At 26.5% G+C, this 17015-nt stretch overlaps 1 protein-coding gene and 1 long non-coding RNA gene across 4 annotated transcripts in view; one reads left to right on the forward strand and one right to left on the reverse strand.

Annotated features, from left to right (window-relative positions):
- LOC127288308 (apoptosis-resistant E3 ubiquitin protein ligase 1) overlaps positions 1 to 3786 on the reverse strand; it is an 87788-nt gene extending 84002 nt beyond the window's left edge. Inside the window, exons 1-2 of the mRNA XM_051315698.1 lie at positions 3630 to 3786; positions 2790 to 2983 (exon numbers count right to left, since the gene is read on the reverse strand). Of these exons, the coding sequence (XP_051171655.1) occupies positions 2790 to 2970 (181 nt within the window). The 5' untranslated portion in view covers positions 2971 to 2983; positions 3630 to 3786. The remainder of the gene's footprint in view (positions 1 to 2789; positions 2984 to 3629) is intronic.
- Positions 1 to 17015, forward strand: part of LOC127288332 (uncharacterized) — a 113011-nt gene that overhangs the window by 87057 nt on the left and 8939 nt on the right. For all 3 annotated transcript variants that reach the window (XR_007844020.1, XR_007844019.1, XR_007844021.1), the window contains exon 3: positions 6149 to 6201. This is a non-coding gene — a long non-coding RNA (uncharacterized LOC127288332). The remainder of the gene's footprint in view (positions 1 to 6148; positions 6202 to 17015) is intronic.

Raw genomic sequence — 17015 nt, forward strand, 5'->3', positions numbered from 1 at the left:
TTAATTACACAAAAATGCTGCAAAATTTTTCATATAGAAATGAGTTGGTTTACGTAAATTTTCATTTTATTTATGGAGTTTGGAGAATATTTTTAAAATTATTTCTCACAAAACTAAAGTGATTCACTGTAAACCACTAATTTCCACTCTCATCTGTTTGAATTAATAATTTCTGTACTTGAAACGACAACTTCACGTTACTCAAAATGAACCTGAATAGAAAAACTGTAAAAATATAGGTTATGTTCTACATTATATTTTCATATTGGTAGTACTGCAGAATCTTGTAAATTATATAAAATAAATATTAAAGTAAATTATACTTAGAGAATATTTATGTCTTTAATTAAAATTTCAACTACCCAACCAAAAATTTCAGTATTATACCAGAGTTGACTACTGGCGCAGTACTGGTTCAGTATTAGCTGCCGAGGCTGGGCAGTCTGTACTGAACCAGTACTGGTATTTTCATTGTATCCGTACTGGTGCAGTACCACCCTCTCAATACTGGAAAACCAGTACTGAGCCGATATTGAGCCAGTACTGGCTCAAATAGATTTTCTTTTTGATTAATACTAGTTTAAAAAAAGTTCTAGAGTGAACCCGATGAATCTTTTTGTTTAAATATTTTGTTCATCAAAATTTTTTCAACTTGATTTTATTTTTCAAAATTAAAATGCACTTTTTTTTGCTTTTCTGTGGGTAAAATTATTTAAACAAAAAGTTTCCTGGGACCAAGTCTAAAACATTTTGCAAAATTTTCTTTTTGTTTCAAGATATGCAATAAACCAAAAAAAATTTAAAACGATCAAACTAAAAATAAATAAATTTGTTTATAAAAAAAGCAATATTTTTTAAAATAAAATTTATAATATAAATTTAATTTAAAAAATTAAATACAATCGCATGTAAAATTTCACAAATGTTATATTATTAATAATATAAAATATATAATAAACCTTTCTTAATAGAAATTATAAAAAATAGTTAAACCTACAAACTTATAAATTTCAATGGTCAATAAAATTATTGTAATTTGTTTCTGGATGTTATTCTTCAGTTTTTTTCCAAAAGTGAATTATAAACAAAAATTTAATGTTAATTTAAAAATAATTTAGATAATTTTTTTAATAATTACCTAATTTCAGGAATTTAGTATTCATTATTTATTAAATCATTACATTTGCGATGAGTTAATTTGTAAACTAATTTTGTTTTATGTAAATTGAATTGAATTCAATGTTAATTTATTTATTTTTGATATAATAATGCATAAATTAAAGTGAATAATAAAATAATTAAATAGTTAATTCCATAATTATATACATTATATAATATAATTATTTTATAAACATTTTTATTTTTACTGAACTGTTTTTATATATTATAAAAACTTTGGTTTTATAATAAACATATTTTTATATTTATTTTTTGATTTTTTAAAATAATAATTTGCCATATATATTATAAGAAGGAATGAAAATTCTTTGTGTTTTCGATTTTATATAATAAAATATTAATTAGTTAGTTGACTAATTTAATTAATATTTAATTTGTCTTGGGTTACTAAAAATTTCAGACACTTTTTCTTAAGTATACCAAAAAAATATTACCTGGAGTGAAACTTATCTCTGTTACAGTTAAAGCTTTCTTTTTGTATACAATAAATTACAAAACTGCCAGTACTCGGCCAGTACTGAACCAGTAGTGGTTACCAATACTGGTGCCAACTCTGGTAGCCAATACTGGTAAAATGTTATCTTCCCAAAGTTACGCCAACTCTGGCACCAATACTGGGTGCCAGTACTGCGCCATTAGTAAATTTTTGATTGGGTATTGACATATTCTTTTCTCGTTAAGAACCAACATTTTAAGTGGTACCCGTCATCTTTGCAAGCATTTTTCATATCTTTCCAGATAGTGAGTTAAAATTTATTTCGCATTATTTATAAATATTTAGAATGTTTTATGCAATTTAAATATTGTTCTTTAGTGAAATCAGACTTTTTACACCTGTATTCGCTATAAATGAAATTAATTACCTAGTTACTCATTCAATTATTTTTAAAATAATTTAATTTTATCTAAATTATCTAAAATTAATCTTTTATTATCTTATCTATTATACTTTATTTTATGTAAATTATCTTACTCTCTAAATCTGAATTAATAGTTTTCTACTAATGAAAGAGTGCGTATTCGTTTAACAATTTATTTAGTAACAGTTTTGACTAATTTTTAGTAAAAAAACTACTAATTGCTAGTAGGAAACTACTAATTCATGTAGTAAATCGGCTTACTAATTTAAAATAGTAAAAAAGTACGACTTACTAATGATTTAGTAGTTTCCTACTAGCAATTAGTAGTTTTTTTTACTAAAAATTAGTCAAAACTGTTACTAATTCAATTGGTAAATGAATACGAACTCTTTTATTAGTAGAAAACTACTCATTCAGACGCATTCAGATTTAGAGAGTACTTTTTCACATTTCATAATTTAAATAAAGAATATTCTAAAAAATATGTTTTTTCCTTCAATTTTTAACGGTGGAGCATAACTCCCCACGTTTTTTGAAAAGTCATTAAACCAGTATTTTCGAAAAACAAGCAAAATTTCTATTTTCGTTTTGAATTTTAATTAATTGATCATGTTAAAGTTGTGTTTGTACGTGTACTAAAATCTCTGTACAATAGAATAGTAAAAAAAAATTTATATAATAGTTTTGATCGAAAAACAAAACCCAGTGAAGAACTCCCTACTCTCCCCTACCAAAAAAATTAAAACTCACCCTTCTCTCGAAAGAGTTGTCGATATTGTTGAAGTTCATTTTCACTAAGCCATTGATCAGCTTCAGTGAGTTCTCCGTCATTTCCATTTTTGAATGTAGCCAACAATAATAATTTGCCAAGGGCCAAAACCATTGGAAGGGCCAAAAAGACCCCCGATAGTACCGTTGACCATCGTGCCATTGCGTATTAGCATCTGATAAATAAGAAAATATTTTTACCTTCTTTTATACAGTTATCAGTATAATAAAAAAAAACCTTGAAACAATAAGATAATAAAATTCACAACAATTAGCGACACTCGCTGGGCATTTCCATAAAAAAAAATTGGATATTCTGTCCGTGTATCAACGATGACTAAATTTATATCTCACTTTTTTTTTTTTTAAATTATTATAAAATAAAAATGTTTTTTTCACATGAGAAATATAAAGAAAATCGAAACGTATCTAGTATTTTTTTTTATTTTATGACAAAATTGAATTAAAACTATTTTAGTCACCGTGATTCATGGACTATTCAATTGTTTTTCTGTAAATAATATATAAATTCTAAAATTTTGTTTGACAGTGTCCTGTATTTTTCTTAATATATTTCAAGTAAATAGATACAATTAATTAAGGAATTAAAATCATATATTAAATAAATTATCTATTTTCAATGTTGTTTTCATTTATAAATTGAAAGAAAATAATAATAATAAAAAGATTGTCGTCGTTGTTTTTTTGACAGATGACAGGTTAGGGTCTAATTGATTTGTAGGTTATGTGATTCTACAATGTTTGTAAACAAATGAACTGTCAAATGAATGGATCCGTTAAACAATAATAAATATGTCTTACCACATTTTTAGAAAATTTCAATTCATTTCGATGTAGAACCGAAAATAATGTCGAGTACGTTATCATACAGAAAAAAAAAAATATCTGATAAAAATCCCCGGACCTCCAGCACCCCGACACAATGAAGTGATATGTAGTCACTGCGGAATTGTCGCCATTACCGGCATACGAGAAAATATTTCTTCTAGAGAATTTCATTGAGTCGGTAATTCTAGGGATTTTCTAAATTAAAAAAATAATAATTCTCTTCTTTATTCACTGTTGATAAACATTCATTTCTCATTCTCTACTTTATCAAAGTCGGTACTTTATCAAATTTGTTAGAATTTGATAATATATTATAATTTTATCTTAAACTAGTAATTTATAATATAGAGATTTTTTTATTTATTTCATTTTTTTATTTTAATTGTAAATTGTAATTTTTTTTTGAAAAAAGTCTCCTGTAAGCTACACTGTTTGATATCTAGCATGACGGGTTGCCATTCTGTAGGCGGCGGCAGATGTTTTCAATACATATGCGAAAATTTTTTTTTTTAATTTTAGAAAATTTTTTGGTCCTCTTGTATATTATTCATTTATAAAATTCTATTTAGAATTCTTTACAAAACTGTTTTGTAAATGTATCTGGCCGTTTTGCTAGATCAAGTAGTTTGCGGTTTTTAGGGGGGAAAAAACCCTAAATGAAAAGTGACAAGATATCACGGAGAGAAATGGATGGTACGGGGTAACAGTATTTATAAAAACAAAACTTACAAAAACAACTAAATATAAAAACATAAGGTAAACTTAAAATTATTGAACACGGAGAGAAATAGATGGTACAGGGTACTAACTAGATAGTACCAGGTACCATATTTGATCTTACATATATACGAACAGCAATCTAGATTCTGTCAGTTACTATCCAGATTGTACGGAGTAACATCTTGATTGTAGTAGGTAACATAACCATACTTTTTGTAACATCTTTGACAGTACCGAGTAGCATAATAATAGTACCGGATAACATCTACTTTTTGCCATTTTAAGATCATAAGTTCTTACCATCTATTTCTCTCTGTGATCTTTTAAAAATTATTAATATTTTAGAAAACTTGGTATCTGGGGGTTTTCGGGGTTGCTGATTATTAATCTGATGTTAGATATTTAAAATATTGGATTCGTCATTTTGAATTTTTAAAATCTGACATCAGGTTCATAATCAGCGACCCCGAAAATTCTTAGATACCAAGTTTTATAAAATATTAATAATTTTTTTGCAACATTAACCTCTAAAGTTAAATTTTACACACCGAAAAGTATGGGTAAAGAAGCTCTTTTTAAAACGGTGTATAAAACGCACCGAAATTTTTCTCACATAATATAACGATTGTTTTAGACCATAGAAAACCACAAAATTAAAGAAAGAACTTTACTTTTAAATTTATACACTACTGCTTAATGATATTTTTCCTGATGTTCGATTGATTTATTTAATTCTATACAATCGAAATTATTCTAATAGAGAGTTGGAATTCTTCATAGGTACTTAACTGTAGAGGTGGGTGTTGCAAAAAATGTTGTATGATACACGTGCGTAAAAAAGATATCTTGTCACTTTTCATTTAGGGGTTGTTTTTACCCCTAAAAGCCACAAACGACTTGATCTACACTGAAAAAAATTTGCTTTGCATTAATGACTATTAACCATAGTAACTTTAAATCTAGTCAGCGTAACCAAGAATCCTAGTCAATTTAGTTATGTAGCTTGGTTAATATTGTTAAAGTCGATTTAGTAGAATTGACTCCTTGTTTACTAGTTATATTAACTAAGATGTTTGGTTAATATGACATGCATCTATAGTCAATTTTGCTAAAGTTTAATTAGTCAAAGTGATTCTAGCCAATGTAACTAAGATACCTGGTTATTCTGATAAGCTTCCCTAGTCATTCCAACTAATTGTCGAAATTAACTTTGACCAAGATTGCCTAGTGGGTTCCTCTCGTAACCAGGAAAATTAGTCAATTCCTGGCATACGGGGGTTAGGAATTTTTTTCAGTGTATTAAAATGACCAGACACGGGTATTAAAAAAATATAATTTCTGTAGAATTTAATGCAATTTTGAATTTTAAAAAATTTTAAATTTAAATTTAAAATTTAAAAAATTTTTTGTGAATTTAAAAATTTTTAAATCTAAAAAAACTTGAATGGTTTTTATTACCATTTGTTACTATCATTAGAAATTAATTTATTGTTAAATATGTCAGTAACCATATTTTTGTCCAAAGAAAGCAGAAATAAGGTTATTAAAAAATCAGGGAAAAATAAAAAAATGTTAGAGAGGAGTCATGGAAAAGTCAGGGAATTTTTTTCTTAATCCTTGTTAGACACCCTGTTGTCAATTGTAGTCAGCTAAAGTGTTATCAAAAAATTCATTGTAAATAATTCTAAAATCAAATTTGAATACTAATCCATAATCTAAAATTCAATTTAAATTCCTAAAAGTTTCCTTTAATTGTTGTTTTATACTTTCAGGCACTAATTTTTCAACATCCGGAAAACTAGTCAGAGCCTTAGCAGTTTGCCAAGTAAGTACCATATTTTATTACATTATTAAATTTACAACTCCACAAAATAAAAAAAAATGTCGGTGTTTGGGGGTCAGAGTATTCTACCCTCATGTATTTTGGACCGCTGAACACGAATCTGAAGTCCTTTTTGCTGCACATTTTTTGTTTCACATTATTGGTAGTATACGAATTTCTTTAAATATTTATAGATTTATATAAAATTTATTAGCTGGGGTAATATAGGGTCGTTAATTACGAATTTGAAGTCAGATTTTTAGAATTTAAAACGATAGGCAAATTTTTTGAAAATTGATCAATTTTAACAAAATTTTCTTAAAGATTTATAGATTTGAATGAAATTGTTAACTTTTTTTGGAGTTTTTGGACTCGCTGATGACAAATCTTAAGTCAGATTGTAAAATTTCAAAATGGCCGATTCAATATGGTGTAAAATTTTCTTAAAATTGATATTTTTTATAAAACTTGGTACCTAGGGGGTTTTAGGGTCCGTGCAGTGAGAAAATTATATTCTAAATTTAAGAACATCTTCTTGGCGTCTATTTAAGTATATTTCCCATGCATTTTATTCTTACAGTTAGAATATAGTATTCTTAAAATAAGAAACACTTCTTAAACTGAGAAATATTCTACATGGCAAAAGAAAATATTCTTGATTTAAGAAGTGTTTCTTATTTTAAGAATATTATATTCTAGCTGTAAGAATGAGATGCAAGGAAAATATACTTAAATAGACGCCAAGAAGATATTCTTAAATTTAGAATATAATTTTTTCCGTGCAGCGACCCTAAAATCCCCCTACACTGAGAAATTACTAATGGATTAGTTAAAACTACTAATTGTTTACTAATTCATTAGTCATTATTCAATTTTACCGCCAAATCGTAAATAATCAATAAAAATTTATCAACTTATTCATACTAGAATTTTAAATTTGAAAAGTCGAGTTTCAAAGATAAAATTTTTCGCATGTAGTTTCTTCATGATTGTATAAACAAGGAGGGGGTCCTTTATGTTTATTTCATAAACATTATGCTTCCTCATTGTGTGAAGCAAAAAATTTGCTTCCTCGTGAAGGAAGCAATGAACTTGTCCAATTCAATTGATTGATTTAAAAAATTTCGAGTTAAAAATGTTTTAAATTAATTAAATTTTTTGAAAAATAAAGAAAATTTTAATTAATTTTGAGTGTAACATAAACTTTACATATACGAATCGATTCGTTTTAATGCAAGAAATACAATTATTTTATTCATCAACTTGAATTTAAAAAAAAACACAAAATTTTTTAGCTAAAATATGAATTTTCGATTTTTCAATTTTTATTAATTCTCAAATTTTAAATCAAATCTATACTTTATATATATCAACCAATTCGTTTCAATGCAGGGAATAAAATTATTTCATATATAAACATGAATTTAAATAAACACATCATTTTTTAGCTAAAATGAGAATTTTTGATTTTTTAACTTTCTTTAATTCTTTAAATTTCAATCACATCTATACTTTATATATATCAATCGATTCATCTTGACATAAAGAAGACGATTATATTATATATTACCTTAAATTTTTCGATTTAAAAATTTTTTCAATTAAAAAAAAATTTTTGGAAAAAAGACGATAAAATTTTTTTTTTGGGGTATTTTCTAAAATCATTGTGTCCATTTTGAGATATTGATGTGACAAATATACGTACCAAATTTTAGCCAAATCCGTTAAAACGTATTAAAGTTATCGTGTTCACAAAAAAATGGATCCACACACACACACATACATACATCCGGACAATTGATCAGGGACTTATATATGACATTTATAAATAGAAAAAAATTTGTTTGGTGCATTTCTAATAATTTCATAATTTGAAGGACTACATAGCTTCCTCCAGAGGAAGCAAAAATATTTTATTTTTAAAAGTCCGTTTTCATGGATTATATTGCATAATATTGGCAAAATTCATATAAAATTTTTTACGTTCTGGTGGTTCATTTGATATATTATTTCCGATTTTTTTTGAGTAAAGATTTTATTAAAATTTTTACTTTATAGTAATTTATTAATTTACTTAAAGACAGTTTAGATACACATACATAGTTACTTTTGGTGAAATAAAATTAATAAAAAAATTTTAACGGTTAGTTTATATCAAAAATTTTTTTGAAAAATAAATAATTTCAAAAGTAATATTTAAAGCACCAAACAAAATATTTTGAACATAGTACAAGCTATAGTATCACATAATACTTCAAAAAAACAGAACAATAATTTAAAAATAATAAATGCTTTCAAAAGTAGTATTTTGAGCATCAAACAAAGTATTTTGAATAGAGTACAAGCTATAGTTTCACATAGTATTAAAAAAACAAAAAAATATTTTTAAAAAAAAACCCATGGAAGATGACATACGTCATAAAAATAATAGAGGTTACGTTCAACTGACTAATTCAATTAGTAACTCGGGTGTAATAACTAATAGAATTAGTTAATTTGATTACTATTTTAAATTAGTAATGTTCAAATACTAATTTTTTACTATTTTATTAGTAAAACTTCCAAAAATAACTAATTCATTAGTTGAAATTTAATTTACTAAATGAATTAGTTAATTTTTTACTAATTCAGATTTAGAGAGTACCAAAGTTTGGTTCCCTCTATACTGAGAAAAATATGCTATTGAATCAATAGCATTTCTGCCGAAGGCATAAAAATTATTGATTCAAAATCATATGCTATAGAATCTATATAATATTTTACAAATTCTATAGCATATGCTTCAAAATCAATAATTTTTATGCCTTTAGCAGAAATGCTGTACCAAATTTTTTATTTAATATAGATGCAACAAAACCGTTTGATTGTCAAAACTAAATTTTTTTGATGAATCGTTTTATTCGGTCTACCAAATTTTTTGTTTCGCACAACTAAATTATTGTTTTTATGCAATCAAAAAATTTTGTTAAATGAAAATTATTTTTTTTTGTTTTCTAAACCGACTTATTTTTTGGTTAATACTTTTCGCTTTATATAATTTACTTATGCCTACTTAAATTAATTTCTATCGCAGAAAAAACCTAACACTGCTGGGGCTCGAACCCTCAGAGTATTCTCTAAATCTGAATAAGTGAAATTTCACTTAGAATGTTTCAAAAGTCTTCCACGTAGAAAAATAAGTGACACTTCACTTATTTTTGAGTAAAAATCACTTATTTTTAAGTATATATACACTTATTTTTCTACGTGGAAGACATTTGAAACATTCTAAGTGAAATTTCACTTATTGAGATTTAGAGAGTACGCAACGCAAGTCAAGAACGCTGATCACTACTCTACGAATACTACTAACAATTTGAGATTAAATCATTTTCACATTGTATGAAGGCTGGAAAAAAACTTTCGTTCTTTTAACAAGTTTTATTTATTTATTCTCACGCAAATTTTTTTTTTTAAATGTCTGAAAAAAATAAAAACTTTAACACTAAAACTTCACGACGCGAACGACGTACCCTAGTAGAAATTTGTCCTATAGCTACACGGAGAGAAAAATCATACTATATTCACATGGGTTGTGTCACTCATTATTCACATCACCTGTGACGTGTTTTTTTTACACAAAATTCATGTGTTTATTGGGTCGTAGATTTCTATGCAAGAAAAGTTTGGAACATGTACTATATTTGCTTCAAGTCCATGTAGTAAATACTCCTCTCCACTCAATGCGAAATTTGCTTGAAATCCATGCGCTTTTCGGATGGATTTCTTGCAACGGAGATAGAAATGATAGTGCGCATGCGTGACTATATATATATGACTAGACACGTGAACGGGAGTCACGCATGCGCACTAGCATTTCTATCTCCGTTGTAAGAAATCCATCCGAAAAGCGCATGGATTTCAAGCAAATTTTATATAGAGAGAAGGAAGGCAATTTTATCATGTTTCTTAAGCGTTTATAGTTTACAGATCAATCAGAATTAGTATACATGTCTTTCTAATTTCACACAACGTTTATTCATGCAATAAACACAAGATTTCATGAAAAAATATCTTGCGTGATAAACGATTTTTACATGAAATAGTGTTATGTTAAAAAAGCAACAGTGGCTCATGTGAATATAGTATGATATTTCTCTCCGTGTATTTTAAAGGAACTGCCTAGTCGCGCTGGAGTCTGTCTAGTTACTTGACTGACCAGCTAGCTAATAAATCGAACGTCGTGTCACGCTTTTTTCATCAAGTTATTATCTAGCCCAACTTGATAAATTTTTATCAAGAGTCCTGTAGAAATACTAGAGAAATTAATTCCATTCAAATATTCTCAAAATTTTTTAATTATTAAGATTTACTGTAATAAACAGATTTATTTTGTGAAATTAATTAAAATTTCTAATTTACACCAAAAAGTTTAAAAAAAATTGTATTAAAATTTTTTTTAATCCATTATAATAAATAGCATTCAATAATAAATTATATAATTATATTTTCTAACTTTTAATTAATTATATAAATTATTATTTTAAAATATAATATAAATATATTATAAAATTGTTACATTGGATTTTCTAGAATATTGTTTAATTTTTAATTAACCTTATAACACTAACACGCAATTTCAACGAAAAATCTTTGGGGGTAACGGGGAGCGAACCTGGGTTCGCTGGGTGCGAGTCGCACGCAATACGCAATATACCGATTGCGATTCACACGATTAATGCTGAGGGATAAATACCGACCTGCTTCAGTTTAGTCCAGCAGTGCCGTAGCTAGAGATCTTAAGCATTTGTATATCGTTTTAATATTTTTTGTACATTAAACATTTTAAATGTCTTTTTAAATTATTATTACTTTTTAATAGGTGAATTTATAAAATTGTAAATTAATTGTGAAGTAATCGTAAATTCAAATTACTATTAACAAATAAAGTGTGAATTATGTCATGTAATAATTTAACTTGCAGAAACAAAAAATTATACTAAATATAGTGATTGTAAAACTATAAACTTAAGAATATTCATATAATACTTAAACAGTATAAAAGGTTTCGTAAATTAGTTATTTATACTTGCCTGAATCAATTCATAAGAAGTACATTAATTATTTACTAACATAAAAAAATGTTGATACAAAATTTCTAATAAATTATATATATATAATATAGCAGTCAGCAACAGTCCGATTGTCCAATTATTGGGCAGTACAGCAACGCCATTGACACGATGTTATAATTTCTAGGCACACTGAAAAGTGACATTGAAATAACTGGACAAAAGTTTTATTTAGTCAATATCAAATTCAACTTGAATTTTTTTCAAAAAGCACTGATGAGTAATTTCACAGTTATTTATCAGTTCAGCTAGAATCAGCGCCCGCGAGAAAAACTGTCAAGTAACTTGAGTCAATCTAGTGCATCTACGACAAATTTCTACTAGGGTATGGTTAATGTTGACATTCCGCGAATGGGAAGCCACACCATATTTACGAGAACAGCTTGTGCGCAATTCAACATGCCAGCGATTTAGTACTGGGAACCAAACTATTTAGTTCGTAAACATGAAAGCTTCAAATATATTTTTTAGTAGAGCGAACTAAACTTCCCGATTTATTGCCACTTTCTATTCTGTTGTGACAACCATATTTTAGTAACGCCAACTAAATTATTTTCTTATTATTACGAAATTATTTTTCTCAGTGTAGGTACCAGTCAAGCCATTTTTTTTCAAATTAGGAAAAATGACTATAGGCCCTTTCCAATACCATTTTTCAAATAGGTAAAAGTAGGGCAATTTTTTTTATGGTATATTTATTTCCATCTCTATTGAGTTTAAAATTTTTTAAATAAAAATTATCGTTTAATGGGATTTAAAAATATAAACTATTATTGAATAATTGTTAGACGTATAAACCATATTAGTATATTAAGAAATTTGATTCCGCATGTTTGATATATATATATATATATATATATATATATATATATATATATATATACATACACGCAGACAGTGTGCCTTGATCTTGTATGGTATCATTTGATTTATGAGCAATTGAAATTGACGTTTGTTGTAAAGGGAGGAGGAAATTATTACGGATTAACGAATAAAGCCACACGCTAAAACTTATTTTGCAAAACTTAATACAGACTTATTGCTCCTTTTCTTGGGGTCCTCATAAATAACCGTTACGGTTACTATATATACATGACCGAATCGCGGAATACGACGAATAAAGTTGTAAATTGACTGTCGGTCACTATATGAGAGCGAGCGCATTTTCTTCGTTTCGCCTCTGGATTCCATTTTACTAAAAGGAGGTTGCATTAACGGTCCATAATGATCTTCAATTGCATTTCTTTCAAGAGTAGGTGTAAAATCTTAAATATTATGTTCAATTGATTCAATTTATCTTCATTTTACTGTAAATACCATATTTATTTCTAAAGATTATATAAATATCATTTTTTTTTCTCTTCCTCTTATATTCGTTTGATCCTAAAAAAATCGAATTTTACTTTTTTAAGGGCTCATGAATTTCCCACAAAAATCATTAATCAGAATTTTTATTATTTTCGTAAATTAATAATAAAAGAATAAATAAGATTCATAGGATAATAAAAGAAAAATATAATTCAAACTCAATTAAAATAGATTATAGACACTCTGTACATGACAATATCCTTGAATATGGGGCATTCTATTTTAAAATTATACCCCTAGTAAACAATTGACAATATAAGACATTTTTTAAATAATTATTTCTCCCATTTAATTAAATCAAATTACTTTTGCAATGAGTGGTTTCGAAAGAAAAATTTCTAAACTTTACAATTGTAAAAAAATTTTTTCAAAAAAACATTTAAATAGTATAAAAAATTTAGTTTGAAGGTTAAACTTGTAAATATCTCAAAACACGTTGTCTCCGATTTTGACAAAATCTATGTCAAAAGAAAGCTTAAATATTCTATTTTTTATTTCCGTAAAGTTTATAATGGACATTTTCGAGAATTTCCAGAAATTAATTAAAATTCTCAGACGTTTCGGAGGTTAAAAAGGATTGAAATTTGTATGAATGGAGAACCATTTCTTTAAGAGCGGATTTTGTTTTTTAAATTTAATTTCCATTAACCTTACATTATTACATCACTTGACATTAGAGAAAAAAAATATTGTAAACAATAAATATATTGATCTTTAGCTATTTGCAATTAAAAATTTTTCAAATTTAAAAAAATTATTAAGATTAAAATTGAAGTTTTAAAATTTATTTATTTAAAAATTTCGTAAAAACAAATGCCGCTGTATTTGAACAGAGGTTCTCTATTCATGCAAATTTCAACCCTTTTTAACCTTTAAAACGTCTGAGAATTTTAATTAATTTCTCGAAATCCTCGAAAATGTCCATTATAAACTTTACGGAAATAAAAAATAGAATATTTAAGCTTTCTTTTGACACAGATTTTATTAAAATCGGAGACAACGTGTTTTGAGATATTTATAAGTTTAACCTTCAAACTAAATTTTTTATGCTAATTAAACGTTTTTTTAAAAATTTTTTTTTACAATAATAAAGTTTAGAAATTTCTCTTTCGAAACCACTCATTGCAAAAGTAATTTAATTTAATTAAATGGGAGAAATAATTATTTAAAAAATGTCTTATATTGTCAATTGTTTACTAGGGGTATAATTTTAAAATAGAATGCCCCATATATAAAATGCAATAAAAAGTATAATTAAAAAATTTTAATAGCGAGAAATTAATAAAAATTTGTAAACCTCAACTTACTTTTTCCAAAAAATGGAAAATAATTTAAGAATGGAAAAAACTTTGCAGACGACACGGAACGGGGGGGGGGGGAGTATAAATCCAACGTTGCCAAGCGTGACGCTAGTACTACGTGAATGAAAAGAAAACTTAAATGGTGATTGTTTTGACTAGCAATGTAGGGAGAGAACCACCTTAACAGAATTTTTATTTTTCCGAAATTGCAAATGGCTGAAGAAAAAAATCGACCTAAAGATTTCGGTGCGAATTTTAAAATCAATCAATTGAAAATTATCCATAAAGTCATTGATCCAGTGTTGTCCCACTCTACCCTATATTGATATCGAAACTTTTTGTTATTTTAAATATATTTATTATTTTTCCTTAATCGTAAATAAATAATATATATATTATTATATTTGTTTAAGATAAATGAAATGAAATTTAAGGCAAATAAATGAAAAACTTTATCATTTTTTGTTGATTTACTTTATTGTTTTGCTTTAAACACCGCATTATATATAATGGAACCAAAATTTGACACGATTTATATGTCATTCCTGGTTTTAACGTTTTTAATTCTGTTCTAATACAGTAAGTGAAATAAATAAATATTTTTAAATTTCAATTTCTTTTAATCCTCACTTTTTGCTTTTGAATTAGTAAAATTTGAAATATACACGCATAGAAAAATTTTGCTATGGCAGCAAACTATATTTAAAAAACTGCGTATATTAAAGCGAATTAATATATAGAAAGTATATTAAATTTTATCACTGATGAAAATTCAAATTAAAAAAATTGCATTTTACTCAATTTATACATGTTCTTGTGTAGAAAATAATGTTTTTATTAATAAAGCAAAATAATTTCTTTCATATAAATTCAAGTTTAAATCAATTTACTTTGTAAATACCCGTGTGGAAATCTTCAAAAGGCGTTAGAGAGGCCCTGGCCAATCTGCCTTGTTAATAGAAAGGGACTGGGCAGTAATATTGGCCAATAACTGGACAGGCTGTAATTTTAAGTATTTAAAATAACAAAAAATTAATTTGATGGTTGAGCCAAAACCAGATGATAGAACATTTAAATAATAAAATATTTCATGTTTATTATTCATATTAATACTTAAGTAAATATAGCTTCTCAATGTGTATTTCTGGTGAAAGCCTTATTAAAGGCACTCACCAGAAATTCTGTTAAACGCCACACATTTTGGAAAGGCGTTTACAAGTAACACTGGTAAATGCCCTTCTAAGGGCTTCAATGATATTTATTAACAGTTAACAACGGTATTGTAAAAAAAAAGTTATTAAAAACTTGTATTTATATATTTTTTTATTAATCTAGAAAAACTGGCCAGGGCCTCTCTAACGCCTTGTTATTATCAGGGCCAAACAGGGCAATTTCCACACGGGTAATGCATATAATTCACGTCTTTGATACTGAGAAATTAAAACTTGTCTGTAGATACGCGTCGTTAGCATAGTGGTTAGAGCGTTAGTCTATAAGTCCGTAGGTCGTAGGTTCGATTCCCCTCGTGCGCAGTTTTGTTTATTTCATAGGTTTGCGTTATTTCTAGATTTTTATTTATAAGTTTGTACCAAAACTCGAAAATCTAATACATACACTATTATTTAATTTTTAAATTATATAAATATTTTTTTTTTACTTTTTTTACTATATACATTGTTTGTTAGTCGTCATCCTTAATACAATTTAATTTAAAAGGAAATCATATTTATTCATTTAATTTACTCTTTTGTTGTTAAATTATTTAAATAATTATTAATTAACAATTATAAGTCAAAATGGAATAACTAAATCTGGCCCCAGCTGTGATTTCATAACTTTGGGAAATCTTTGGGTTACGCGTTACGCGCCCAGTTTGGGCGTTGTCTGGGTTGCCCACTTTGGACATTGGGAAACCCAGATTGGGGCCCAGTCGACTTTTCCACATGGGTAATTAAATTTAATTTAAATAATTTTTAATTTAATTTAATTTCTTTTTTTTCGTGTAATTTAAAAGCAAAAAGTCTTTTAGCAACGTTTTTCAAATATTTCAATTTTCTGTAAAATAACAATAGTTTGCTTAGCGTGTGGTTTTATGAATATAATTAAGTTCGTAATTTAATATTTTCTTTTTAAATTATATTTTGTAGAGAATAAAAAAAAAACAAAAAATGTCCAATTTCAAAGCAACTGGTTTGTTGTTCGTACTATTGACAACAATTTTAATGCTTCTGGCTCCTACTGGTAGTGCACAATGTTTAATATCCGGTACCCGATGTCAACCTGATGGAAGTTTGGGTAATTGTTGTAGAGGAATTTGTTGGAAAGAGGTGGGATGGACTATTGGACATTGTCAATGGTTCCATTCGCGTTAAATAATTATAAAAAATTACGTTTAGAAAATAAGCAATTTTTAAATTAAGACATCAAACAAAATTTGTCCTTTGATTTGTATTTTGAAATTTGTATTAAATAAAATGTCATTCCATTTTTCGAATAAAAACAAAAATTTTTTGTTTTACAAAAAATAATTTCTAATGTCTTATTGATCGAAGTTCGAATTACACAAATATTGCATTTTTTAAAATTCGAAATATTAGAAAATATTTTTGATTTTTCCAAAAAGGATTGAAATTTGAATTTAAAAAAAAAATTTGTAGAATATTTGAAGGAGCAGAAAAAATTTTTCTTAATATTTTTTTTAAACTTGATTTAAACTTGAAATTTTAAATTAAACTTGATGTTTTTACGATAATAAAAACATTTCAAGATTCATAACTATATAAAGAAGATATATATATTATATTTGCATGCAGGTTTAAAAAAAAACAATTAGAAAATTGACAAGTAAAATAGTGGTTTGATGGTGTAGATAAAAAATATATCAAACGACAAATTGTAATTTAGAAAATAATTTAGTCATCCATTGCGAAATGAATCTCGCATCAGTGAAATTGCAATTGCGTTGTTTACTACATTTACGGTGTGATGGAATAATTGCCATTGGCATGATTGACACTTTTTTTCTTTTTTTTTCTTT

This window comes from Leptopilina boulardi, unplaced genomic scaffold (assembly GCF_019393585.1).
Source record: "Leptopilina boulardi isolate dan_hultmark-lab unplaced genomic scaffold, ZJU_Lbou_2.1 LbouV2_384, whole genome shotgun sequence".
Lineage (NCBI taxonomy): Eukaryota > Metazoa > Arthropoda > Insecta > Hymenoptera > Figitidae > Leptopilina > Leptopilina boulardi.